The 12649-nt window shown below is 44.6% G+C and overlaps 1 protein-coding gene and 1 long non-coding RNA gene across 2 annotated transcripts; both read right to left on the reverse strand.

Annotated features, from left to right (window-relative positions):
• Window positions 1–680: 680 nt before the first annotated feature.
• LOC123502267 lies at window positions 681–6155 on the reverse strand. The gene is made up of 3 exons (XR_006673848.1): window positions 5888–6155; window positions 3619–3765; window positions 681–754 (listed from the first exon to the last, which is right to left on the reverse strand). It is a non-coding gene; the product is annotated as an uncharacterized LOC123502267 (long non-coding RNA).
• A 4246-nt stretch (window positions 6156–10401) lies between these two features.
• On the reverse strand, window positions 10402–11706 carry LOC123502496. The gene has a single exon (XM_045251619.1). The coding sequence runs from the start codon at window positions 11704–11706 to the stop codon at window positions 10402–10404; it is 1305 nt and encodes a 434-aa protein (XP_045107554.1).
• Window positions 11707–12649: the final 943 nt, after the last annotated feature.

Genomic DNA, 12649 nt, shown 5'->3' on the forward strand with positions numbered 1-12649 from the left:
TTCAGTTTACCATTAAAATAATCGTTTTTTTCAATATTTTCTTCAGTTTACCATTAAAATAATCGTTTTTTCAATATTTTCTTCAGTTTACCATAAAAATCCACCGTTTTCTTCTATTCCTCCCAAAAAATTATTACTTTTTTTAATATTTTCTACAGTTCACCATTAAAATTCTTCGTTTTCTTCAGTTTACCATTAAAATAATCTTTTTTTCAATATTTTCTTCAGTTTACCATTAAAATAATCGTTTTTTCAATATTTTCTTCAGTTTACCATTAAAATCCACCGTTTTCTTCTATTTCCCTAATAAAATCCCTATTTCTTAACAATATCTCTAGAATAAGCCGCTAAAATGGAGGTGAATTGAGTAGAAACCGTGCATTACGTATTGAATAAATGCATAACAGCAGAACAGTGTATAGTGAATAGTGAATAGCTAAATATTGACTAGAAAAGAGACTACTTGGTAATCATCGCGCATCCGCCACCATTGCTACCTGGCGTACGATGGCGCTCTCTAAAACCGTACTACCATTATAAATTGCTCTATTATAAGTTATTAATGGATTTTTGAACGAAAGCTTTACATAATATATATATACAGCAGTAGTAGTGGTAGTAGTAGTAGTAGTAGTAGTAGTGGTAGTTGTAAACAGGCACTTTTCATATTAATAGTAATATTCTTCTTCTTCTTCTTCTTCTTCTTTTTTCCTTACATTATAACACAAAATGGCGTTTTTGTTTCCACCGGCTCCTGAAATAGTAGTAGTAGTAGTAGTAGTAGTAGTAGTAATGATAGTAATATTGTTTTGCGATGTTTTGTGTGTGTTTTGGGTGTTTTGCGGTGTTTTGTGGTGTTTTGTGGTGTTTTGTGGTGTTTGTGTTTGTGTGTGTTTTGTGGTGTTTGTGTGTTTTGTGGTGTTTTGCAGTGTTTTTGTGGTGTTTTGTGTTTTGTGTTGTTTTGTGGTGTTTTTTGTGTGTTTGTGGTGTTTTGTGTGTTTTGTGTGTTTTGTGGTGTTTTGTGTGTTTTGTGTGTTTTGTGTGTTTTTTTTGTGTGTTTTGTGTGTTTTGTGTGTGTGTGTGTTTGTGGTGTTTGTGTGTTTGTGTGTTTGTGTTTTGTGTGTGTTTTGTGTGTTTTGTGTGTTTGTGTGTGTTGTGTTTTGTTGCAGTGTTTTGTGTGTTTTGTGGTGTTTTGTGTGTGTTTTGGTGTTTTGTGTGTTTGTGTTTTGTTTGTTTGTGTGTGTTTTGTGTGTGTTGTGTTTGTGTGTTTTGTGTTTGTGTTTGTGTGTTTTTTGTGTGTTTTGTGTGTTTTGGTGTGTGTTTTTTGTGTGTGTTTGTGTTTGTGTGTTTGTGTTTTGTGTGTTGTGTTTTGTGTTTTGTGTTTGTGTGTTTTGTGTTTTGTGGTGTTTTGTTGTGTTGTGTGTTTGTGTTTGTGTGTGTTTGTGTGTGTGTTTTGTGTGTTTTGTGTGTTTTGTGTTTTGTGTGTGTTTGTGTTTTTGTGTGTGTTTGTGTGTTTTGGTGTGTTTGTTTTGTGTGTTTTTGTGTGTTTTGTGTGTTGTGTGTGTTTGTGTTTTGTGTTTTGTGTGTGTGTTTGTGTGTTTGCAGTGTGTTTTGTGTGTGTTTGTGTGTTTTGTGTTTGCAGTGTTTTGGTGTTTTGTTTGTGTGTGTTTTGTGTGTTTTGTGGTGTTTTTGTGGTGTTTTGTGTTTGTTTTGTGTTTGTGTGTTTGTGTGTTTGTGGTGTTTTGTGTGTTTTGTGTTTTGTGGTGTTTTGTGTGTTTTGTGTGTTTTTGGTGTGTTTGTGGTTTTGTGTGTTTGTGTGTGTTTTGTGTGTTTGCAGTGTTTGGTGTTTTTGTGTTTGTGTGTTTTGTGTTTGTGTTTTTGTGTTTGTGTGTGTTTGTGTGTGTTTGTGTGTTTTGTGTTTGTGTGTTTGTGGTGTTTGTGTGTGTTTGTGTGTGTGTTTGTGGTGTTTGTGTGTTTTTTGTGTTTGTGTGTTTTTGTGTGTTTTGTGTGTTTTGTGTTTTTGTGTGTTTTGTGGTGTTTGTGTGTTTTGTGTGTTTGTGTGTTTTGTGTGTTTTGTGGTGTTTTGTGTGTGTTTTGTGGTGTTTTGTGTGTTTGTGTGTGTTTGTGTGTTTTGTGGTGTTTGTGTGTTTTGTGTGTTTGTGGTGTTTTGTGTTTGTGGTGTTTTGTGTGTGTTTGTGGTGTTTTGTGTGTTTGTGTGTGTTTGTGTTTTGTGTTTTGTGTTTGTGTGTTTGTGTGTTTGTGTTTTGTGGTGTTTTGTGTGTGTTTTGTGTGTTTGTGGTGTTTTGCAGTGTTTGTGGTGTTTTGTGGTGTTTTGTGGTGTTTGTGTGTGTGTGTTTTGTGTGTTTTGTGGTGTTTGTGGTGTTTGTGTGTTTTGTGTGTTTTGTGTTTGTGTGTTTGTGGTGTTTTGTGTGTTTTGTGTTTTGTGTTTTGTGTGTTTGTGGTGTTTTGTGTGTGTTTGTGGTGTTTTGTGGTGTTTTGTGGTGTTTTGTGGTGTTTTGTGTGTTTTGTGTGTTTGTGTGTTTTGTGTTTGTGGTGTTTTGGGTGTTTTGTGTGTTTGTGTTTTTGGTGTGTTTGGTGTGTTTTGTGGTGTTTTGTGGTGTTTGTGTGTTTGTTTGTGTGTTTTGTGGTGTTTTGTGTGTTTTGTGTGTTTTGTGTGTTTGTGTTTTGTGTTTTGTTTGGTGTTTTGTGTGTTTGTGTGTGTTTGTGTGTGTTTTGTGTGTTTTGTGTTTTGTGTTGTTTTGTGTGTGTTTTGTGGTGTTTTGTGGTGTTTTGTGTGTTTTGGTGTTTTGTGGTGTTTTGTGTGTTTTGTGTGTGTGTTGTGTTTTGTGTGTTTTGTGTGTTTTGTGTGTTTGCAGTGTTTGGGTGTTTTGTGTTTTGTGGTGTTTGTGGTGTTTTGTGGTGTTTTGTGTGTTTGTGGTGTTTTGTGGTGTTTTGTGTGTTTGTGTGTTTTGGTGTTTTGTGGTGTTTTGTGGTGTTTTGTGGTGTTTGTGTGTTTTGTGTTTTTGTGTTTGTGTGTGTTTTGTGTGTTTTGTGTTTTGTGTTTGTGTTTGTGTTTTGTGTGTGTTTTGTGTGGTGTTTGTGGTGTTTTGTGGTGTTTTGTGGTGTTTTGTGGTGTTTTGTGGTGTTTTGTGGTGTTTTGTGGTGTTTTGTGGTCTCTCTCTCTCTCTCTCTCTCTCTCTCTCTCTCTCTCTCTCTCTCTCTCTCTCTCTCTCTCTCTCTCTCACACACACACACACACACACACACACACACACACACACACTCCAAAAAACCCTCTTTAAATAACCTTTAACCTATTCTAACCCCAAAAAATTCGTCCTGACCTCTTCCTCCGTCTCTCTCTCTCTCTCTCTCTCTCTCTCTCTCTCTCTCTCTCTCTCTCTCTCTCTCTCTCTCTCTCTCTCTCAAAACCCCCTCGTTAACCCTCTCAGCACTGGGACACATTTCTACCTTGCATTATGGGGTAAGATTCGACCATTTTATACACTAGAAAGAACCTATGGAGCCAGGAGATTAGAGGCCACAGTCATCCCCATTTAGATAAGCAATCACGGGGTTAAATGACCTATGATCTAAACCGAGAAAGGACCTCCTCACCTCGTCTTCTAATATTTCCTCCGCTCCAGCCGCTGTGAGCTCTTGTCATCTTTGGGCTAGCGTTGAGACCATCGGGGGGCGAACTGGCTTATTGTCCAAGATGCGCTCCACCTCCGTCAAGTGCTCCGGTCTGAGTCTGCTGGCCACCTGAGCACAGACAGGAGGGTTAGGAAGGAACACCGAAGGAAATTAGGTTAGGTTAGGTTTAGTTTGGTTATAAAGACAATGTGGTGAAGGGAATGTGTTTTGGGGTGTTTTGAGTGTGTTTTGGTGTTTTGGGTGTGTTTTGCGTGTTTTGGGGTGTGTTTGGGGTTTTGGGTGTTTTGTGTGTGTTTTGTGTTTTGTGTTTTGCAGTGTTTGGGTGTGTTTTGTTTTGTGTGTTTTGTGTGTTTTGTGTTTTTGGTGTTTTGGGGTGTTTTGGGTGTTGGGTGTGTTTGTGTGTTTTGTTTTGGGTGTTTTGTGTGTTTGTGTTTGGTGTGTTTTGTGTGTGTTTTTGTGTGTTTGTGTGTGTTTGTGTGTTTTGGTGTTTTGTGTGTTTTGTGTGTGTTTGTGTTTTGTTTTGTTTGTGTTTTTGTGTGTTTTGGTGTGTTTGTGTGTTTTGTGTGTTTGTGTGTTTTGTGTTTTTGGGTGTTTTGTGTGTTTTGTGTGTTTTGTGTTTTGGGGTGTGTTTGGTGTGTTTTGTGTGTTTTTGTGTGTTTTGTGTGTTTGTGTGTGTTTGTGTGTTTTGTGTGTTTGTGTGTTTTGTGTGTGTGTGTGTGTGTTGTGTGTGTGTTTGTGTGTTTTGTGTTTTGTGTGTTTTGTGTGTGTTTGTGTGTGTTTGGTGTGTTTGTGTGTTTGTGTGTTTGTGTGTTTTGGGTGTTTTGTGTGTGTTTGGGTGTTTTGTGTGTTTTGTGTGTTTTGTGTGTTTGTGTTTGTGTTGTGTGTTTGTGTGTGTTTTGTGTGTGTTTTGTAATCTGTGTTTGGGTGTGTTTGTGTTTGTGTGTTTGTTGTTTGTGTTTGTGTGTTTGGGTGTTTGTGTGTGTTTGTGTTTGTGTTTGTGTGTTTGTGTGTTTGGTGTGTGTGTGTGTGTTGTGTGTGTCACCACAACCACAAAAACACCCAACCGCGTCACTTCAACTAGACCCTTTGGAGTGTGGAAATGTTGTTAATCTGTCACCACAACCACAAAACACCCTTAAAACCCGCGTCACTTCAACTAGACCCTTTGGAGTGTGGAAATGTTGTTAATGTGTTTTGTGTGGTGTGTTTGTCACCACAACCACAAAACACCCTTAAAAACCCGTGTGTTCAACTGTTTGTGTGTGTGTTTTGTGTGTGTGTGTGTGTAGTTTGGAGTGTGTGTTGTGTCACCACAACCACAAAACACCCTTAAAACCCGCGTCACTTCAACTAGAGCCTTTGGAGTGTGTGTTGTTAATCTGTCACCACAACCACAAAACACCCTGTGTGTGTGTGTGTTCAACTGTGACCCTTTGGTGTGTGTGGAAATGTTGTTAACCTGTCACCACAACCACAAAACACCCTTAAAAACCGCGTCACTTCAACTAGACCCTTTGGAAATGTGGAAATGTTGTTAACCTGTCACCACAACCACAAAACACCCTTAAAACCCGCGTCACTTCAACTAGACCCTTTGGAGTGTGGAAATGTTGTTAACCTGTCACCACAACCACAAAACACCCTTAAAACCCGCGTCACTTCAACTAGACCCTTTGGAGTGTGGAAATGTTGTTAACCTGTCACCACAACCACAAAAACACCCTTAAAAACCCGCGTCACTTCAACTAGACCCTTTGGAGTGTGGAAATATTGTTAACCTGTCACCACAACCACAAAACACCCTTAAAAACCCGCGTCACTTCAACTAGACCCTTTGGAGTGTGGAAATATTGTTAACCTGTCACCACAACCACAAAAACACCCTTAAAAACCCGCGTCACTTCAACTAGACCCTTTGGAGTGAGGAAATATTGTTAACTCTGTCACCACAACCACAAAAACACCCTTAAAAACCCGCGTCACTTCAACTACACCCTTTGGAGTGAAGAAATATTGTTAATCTGTCACCACAACCACAAAAACACCATTAAAAAACCCGCGTCACTTCAACTAGAGCCTTTGAAGTATGGAAATATTGTTAATCTGTCTCCACAACCACAAAAAACACCATTAAAAAACCCGCGTCACTTCAACCATTGCAGTGAAAACAATGAAAACTTCCTTAGACATTCACACACACACTGACACACTGACACACACGCACACACACCTGCAAAGAGTGAAGGTTTTCCAGGAGCTGTTCCACCGAGGCAGCTCCAATAAGAACACAGTGGAGGTTTTCATTCTTGAGACTCCAGGCCACTGAGAGCTGTGTCAGGGTGCATCCTAGTTCCTCCGCCAGGCTGCAAAGTTCTCGTAGTCTCCCTTGCTGCTTCCTCTGTTCATCCGCGCCTCCCTTCTCTTTCAGCCAGGTGTAGCCCTGCGTGTGTGTGTTGTGTGTGTGTGTGGGTGTGTGTGGGTGTGTTTTTGGGGTGTTTTAGTGTGTTTTTGGTGTGTTTTTGTGTGATTTAGTGTGTTTTGGTGTGTTTTTGTGTGTTTTTGGGGTGTTTTGGTGTGTTTGTGTGTTTTTGTGGTGTTTTGTGGTGTTTTTGGTGTGTATTTGTGTGTTTTTGGGGTGTTTGGCGTGTTTTGGGTGTTTTGGGGTGTTTTATGGTGTGTTATTGTGTGTTTTTGTGTGTTTTGTGGGTGTTTTTGTGGTGTTTTGTGGTGTTTTTGTGTGTTTTGATGTGTGTTTTGATGTGTTTTTGGGGTGTTTTGTGGTGTTTTAGTGTGTGTTTGGGGTGTTTTATGTGTGTGTGTGTGTGTGTGTGTGTGTGTGTGTGTGTGTGTGTGTGTGTGTATTTCAATATCATTATTATTATTATTATTATTATTATTATTATTATTATTATTATTATTATTATTATTATTATTATTATTATTATTATTATTATTACTATTGATCGAAACAACATTTCTCTCTCTCTCTCTCTCTCTCTCTCTCTCTCTCTCTCTCTCTCTCTCTCTCTAAATGATAAAAGTATAAACACTGCTTTTCTGATGAGAGAGAGAGAGAGAGAGAGAGAGAGAGAGAGAGAGAGAGAGAGAGAGAGAGAGAGAGAGAGAGAGAGAGAGAGAGAGAGAGAGAGAGAAGGAATATATAAACAAAACAAGATATTTTTTTCTCTCCTAAAAAACAAATTTCCCAAAATATTTCGATCAGTTCTTTCAAAATTTCTGGGTTTCGTAAATCTTCATCTTTTTAGAACCAAAAGCCTTCGTTCACTTTTATGTGTCCTTAATAATATGTAAAGAAAAAAATCAATTACATTCCACTACACCCTTGAAAAACACCAGTAACTTCCACTACACCCTTGAAAAACACCAGTAACTTCCACTACACCCTTGAAAAACACCAGTAACTTCCACTACACCCTTGAAAAACACCAGTCACTTCCACTACACCCTTGAAAAACACCAATAACTTCCACTACACCCTTGAAAAACACCAGTAACTTCCACTACACCCTTGAAAAACACAAATAACTTCCACTACACCCTTGAAAAACACCAGAAACTTCCACTGCACCCTTGAAAAACACCAATAACTTCCACTACACCCTTGAAAAACACCAGTAACTTCCACTACACCCTTGAAAACACCAGTAACTTCCACTACACCTTGAAAACACCAGTCACTTCCACTACACCCTTGAAAAACACCAGTAACTTCCACTACACCCTTGAAAAACACCAGTAACTTCCACTACACCCTTGAAAAACACCATTAACTTCCACTACACCCTTGAAAAACACCAATAACTTCCACTACACCCTTGAAAACACCAGTAACTTCCACTACACCCTTGAAAAACACCAATAACTTCCACTACACCCTTGAAAAACACCATTAACTTCCACTACACCCTTGAAAACACCAGTAACTTCCACTACACCCTTGGAAAACACCAGTAACTTCCACTACACCCTTGAAAAACACCATTAACTTCCACTACACCCTTGAAAAACACCAATAACTTCCACTACACCCTTGAAAAACACCAGTAACTTCCACTACACCCTTGAAAAACACCAGTAACTTCCACTACACCCTTGAAAAACACCAATAACTTCCACTACACCCTTGAAAAACACCAGTCACTTCCACTACACCCTTGAAAAACACCAATAACTTCCACTACACCCTTGAAAAACACCAGTAACTTCCACTACACCCTTGAAAAACACCACATAAAAACACTTCCACTACACCCTTGAAAAACACCAGTAACTTCCACTACACCTTTGAAAAACACCAGTAACTTCCACTACACCCTTGAAAAACACCAGTAACTTTCTCTCGCCTCTTCCCGCTTCCTCCCTCCTCCTCCCGCTTCCTCCCGCTTCCTTCCGCCTCCTTCCGCCTCCTCCTGCTTCCTCCCGCCTCCTCTCGCTTCCTCTTGCCTTCTCCCGCTTCCTCCCGCCTCCTCCCGCCTCCTCCCGCTTCCTCCTGCCTCCTTCCGCTTCCTCCTACCTCCTCCTCCTCCTTCCTCCCGCCTCCTCCCGCCTCCTCCCGCCTCCTCCTCTTCCTCCCGCCTCCTCCCTTCCTCCTCCCTCCTCCTCCCTCCTCCTCCTCCTCCCGCCTCCTCCCGCCTCCTCCCGCCTCCTCCTGCCTCCTCCCGCCCTCCTCCGCCCTCCAGCCTCCTCCCGCGTCCTCCGCTTCCTCCAGCCTCCTCCCGCCTCCTCTCGCTTCCTCCCGCTTCCTCCCGCCTCCTCCTGCTTCCTCCGGCCTCCTCTAGCTTCCTTTCGCCTCCTCCCGCTTCCTCTCGCCTCCTCCCGCTTCCTCTCACTTCCTCCCGCTTCCTTCCGCCTCCTCCCACTTCCTCCCGCCTCCTCTCGACTCCTCCCGCTCCTTCCCGCCTCCTTCCGCCTCCTCCCGCTTCCTCCCGCCTCCTCCCGCTTCCTCCCGCGTTCTCCCGCCTCCTCTCGCTTCCTCCCACCTCCCATAATGCAATACAACATATAACTGGTGAACGATTTACGATACAATTTTTTTCTCTCTCTCTCTCTCTCTCTCTTTTTTTTTTTTTTATTTATTTAAACAGGTGGTTATATATATATATATATATATATATATATATATATATATATATATATATATATATATATATATATATATATATATATATATATATATATATATATATATATACATGGGACAGTTAAATGTGCCTATGCTAAAGCTCATCCTTGCCGTAGGTGAGCTATCTTAAAGCTACTGCCCTTACACTTACATTATAAACAAATTGTAATGTAGTAATAACTTAATTTTAACAGATATTATTAGTTGATACTTAAAAATACTATGTACATCCTAGGCGAAGCATTATGTACAAAATTGACATTAAGGAGGGTGTAGACGCAGCCACCTATGGGCTGCTACCTTAATTTGCTGTGTGGACAGGCCCCTCACATCCACATCTGTAGTGAGCTCGTTCCACCACACCACCGCTGCTGATGTAAAGGCACGCTGGTGAGTAGAGCTATGGGACCTCGGGACTTCCAGGAGGAGGTCATTGGCCGACACCGTCCTCGTGCCAACCTCGTGTCTCTTCCAGGTTGCCCCTAAGTCCGTCAGGTGGGGTACGCGCTGCACTTGTGCCTTGTGGAGCACTGTCAAGGCGGCAACTCTCCTGCGGTGCTCGAGGCTGTCCCTCAGGTCGTGCCGCTGCTGTTCCTCCTGCTGCCGCTGCTCTTGCTGTTGCTGTTGCTCTTGTTGAGGCTGTCGGTGTTGCTGCCTCCTCCGCCAGTGTGGTTGGTGTTGTTGATGATGTGTAGCGCCGCTAATCAAGCGCTCTGCCCGGCGCTGTACTTTATCTAGTAGGCTGAGGTGGCAGCGGGCACTTGACATCCAGGTAAGAGGGGCGTATTCCATTATAGGCCTTACCTGGGCCTTGTAGAGTGTGAGGAGGCCGTCAGCATGGAGGAGGTGTTTCATCCGGCGCAGTAGGTTCACCTTAGAGGAGGCGTTCCGCGCCACTTTCTCCAGGTGACGGTCGAACTGCAGCCTGGAATCCACCTCCACCCCAAGGATTTCAATGGTGTCCTGCAGAGGGATGGTGTCTGGCCCGAGACGCAACTTTCCACGCAGTTGGTCTGCTTCTCCCTGTGAGCGGGTGATCACCATGGCCTGGGTTTTCTCAGGGGCAAACTTGACTTGCCACCTTTCTCCCCAAGCCAGGATGTCCTGTAGCTGCCTATTGACTGCCTGCACCACATTCTGGGCTTCTCCCCTCTCGTAAGCCCAGGAGAGGGTGCAGTCATCTGCATAAGCAGCCGCTTCGGGAGAACTCTGCAGTAGATCATTGAAATATATGTTCCATAGTATTGGGCCGAGTACTGAACCTTGGGGTACAGAAGCCTCCACTGGAAAGGAGGACGAGGTGCTGCCGTTCACCACTACGCGGAGGCTCCGTCCCGTGAGGTAGCTGGTGAACAGTTGTAGCAGGTCCCCGGTGATGCCCAGCTGCTGGAGTTTAGTAGTCAGCGCATGATGCCACACAGAGTCAAAAGCACCGGCAATGTCTAAGGGAGGGGCGTCCGGCATCAAGGGCATCATGCCAGGATTTGGAGAGCAAGAGGAGGAGATCAGAGGTTGAACGGCCTTTTCTAAATCCAAATTGCTTCGGAGATAGAAGGTGATTCTCCTCAAGGTATTTGTTGATCTGCTCACCAATTATCCTCTCAAAGATCTTGCTCACCACTGAGAGGAGGGAGATGGGTCGGTAATTTCCTGGCTCTGCTCTTGACCTCTTCTTGTGCACTGGTGTAATTCTCGCCTCCTTCCAAAGTGATGGCCACTCCCGGTCTGCAGCACTGCCGGAAGATGAGTGCGAGGGGGGCTGTTAGTTCAGTCGCACAGTTTTTAAGTATATGTGGGCTTAATCCGTCAGGGCCTGGTGCCTTCCTGGTGTTCACTCCTCTCAGGAGTCTTCCTACATCATCTTCAGTAATGACAACATTCTGAAGGGATGAGGTACCAAGACGGGGGAGGGCAGGTGGCTGCCTGTTGGGGTCACCAGTTGTCATTTTCCGGCTGAACTCTGCGGCAAGGAGATCAGCCTTTTCACGACTGGTGACAGCCAGGTCTCCGTTAGGTTTGGTAAGGGCTGGGATTCGCACTTGATGGGAGATGCCTTGTCTCTCCTTCACCAGGTTCCACCATTGCTTAGCATCAACCTGGTTAGAGGAGAGTTTTTTCTTGATATCCGTCTCCCATCTGGCCTTGGCCCACTTTGCTGTCTTTACCATTATCTTGCACGCTCTTCTGTGCCGGGCTTTATTGACCTGCGTGGGATGTCGCTTGTAGTGTTGCCACGCTCTATATTTATTGTCAGCAGCGACTCTACATTGGTAGCCAAACCATTGTTGGTCCTTAGGGTTTGTTGTGTACACCCTGTGTGGCACAAATTGTTGTTGTAGGGAGAGAAGGACGGTGGTAAAGGCGATGGTATCGTGGTGTGGGTCTCCGGTCAGTACGGTGTGCCAATCAGTCGCTGACAGAGACCGCTTCATAGCCTCCCAGTCAGCACGCTCCCATAACCAGATGACTCGTTGTTGTTCCTCTCTAGCAGCGGAGAGATTGATGGAGGACAACACTGCATAGTGATCAGAGCTACCCACACGGTCCAGTGGGCGGCACATCACACAAGCCTCTGGCAGATCAGAGAGCACAGGATCCAGGGAGCCTCCACGCTGGTGTGTTGGGAAGTTGACATGGTTGTGGAGACCCTGCACTACAGTGAGGTCTGTGAAGGCTCTCATCACCAAGTGTTGGTTGAGGTCCCCTACAATAACTACATGTTGGCAGTTATGGGCAGCCATGATGTCATCGAGGTGCTCAGAGAGGTAGTTTAGGGGAGCGTTTCCTTGCCACTGTGGTCTGTATGCTGCACACAGTAGCAGACCGCTCTCATCTGCGAGGATGACGCGGAGAAAGACAATCTCCATAACAGCGGGGATGTCAACTGGCAAAACATCAACCTGCATCCCGTCGCGGTGACACACAGCTATACCACCTCCCTGCCTTCCTTGTCTGTCTCGCCTCACCCATGGCGAGTATCCGGGAATTTTGTCGCATATTGTGATGCAGCTTTCATCAAGGAAGGTCTCTACAGCCACTACTACATCCACCCGATGTCTGAGGATGAATGTGTGTTAGTTCTCCTACGTTTGTCCTGAATCCCCTCACATTAGCTGAGAGGACCGTGATGCTGCTGGCGTCCATGTTACCTTATCAGGCAGCTATTTGTTGGGGGTGAAGGGGCTGGACCCAGGGCGAGTATGTAGGAGGCTGCTGCAGGACTGGCTGGGGTGTGGCGCTGGGTGGGTGGAGGTGGGAGGTGACGCTCAGATAAGATTGCGCGTAGAAGTCGCTCTTGCCTGGCTTCCGCGGCTTTGGTGAAACACTGCTCTTCAGTGTGGCCACGACGTAAGCAGTAGTTACACTCTAGCCTCCTGTTTACCTCTGCTTGACGTTTTCTGCAATGATCAGCTGTGTGTCCTCTCCAGCCACAGAAATCACAGACCTCCACTGAGCAGTTGTTTGATGTATGTCCTCGCTGGCGGCAGCGGCCACAGAACGGGGGAAGTCACTCTTGTTATCGTGTCCCGCCACCTGTTGTTCCTTGCAGTGCTGTTTCTCCCCGTATCGCCCCTGAGGGTAGCAGGGGAGGGGCGTGGGGGGTGACGAGGGTGGTCAGGTAGAGCGGAGGAGGTGGTGTCAGGTGCGGCAGGGTTGGTGATGGTGGGAGGGGTTGCTTGTTGGCTCTGGGTAGACTGTTGGCGCGTGCGTGGGGGGGCGGGCGCGGACAGGTTTGTTGTCCGGATCGTCGTGGGTCACCCTTTGCAGCGGTTGAGGCTTCCCAGACTGCCACCAGGTCTGCCAGTGAGGGTGTTCAGTGCACACCTCCTGCCAATCACTATCTATTTT

This window comes from Portunus trituberculatus, chromosome 11 (genome assembly GCF_017591435.1).
Source record: "Portunus trituberculatus isolate SZX2019 chromosome 11, ASM1759143v1, whole genome shotgun sequence".
Classification (NCBI taxonomy): domain Eukaryota; kingdom Metazoa; phylum Arthropoda; class Malacostraca; order Decapoda; family Portunidae; genus Portunus; species Portunus trituberculatus.

Coding starts and splice junctions, on each gene's coding strand:
- LOC123502496 (XM_045251619.1), bottom strand. CDS start 11,706: ATGCAGGTTGATGTTTTGCCAGTTGACATCCCCGCTGTTATGGAGATT.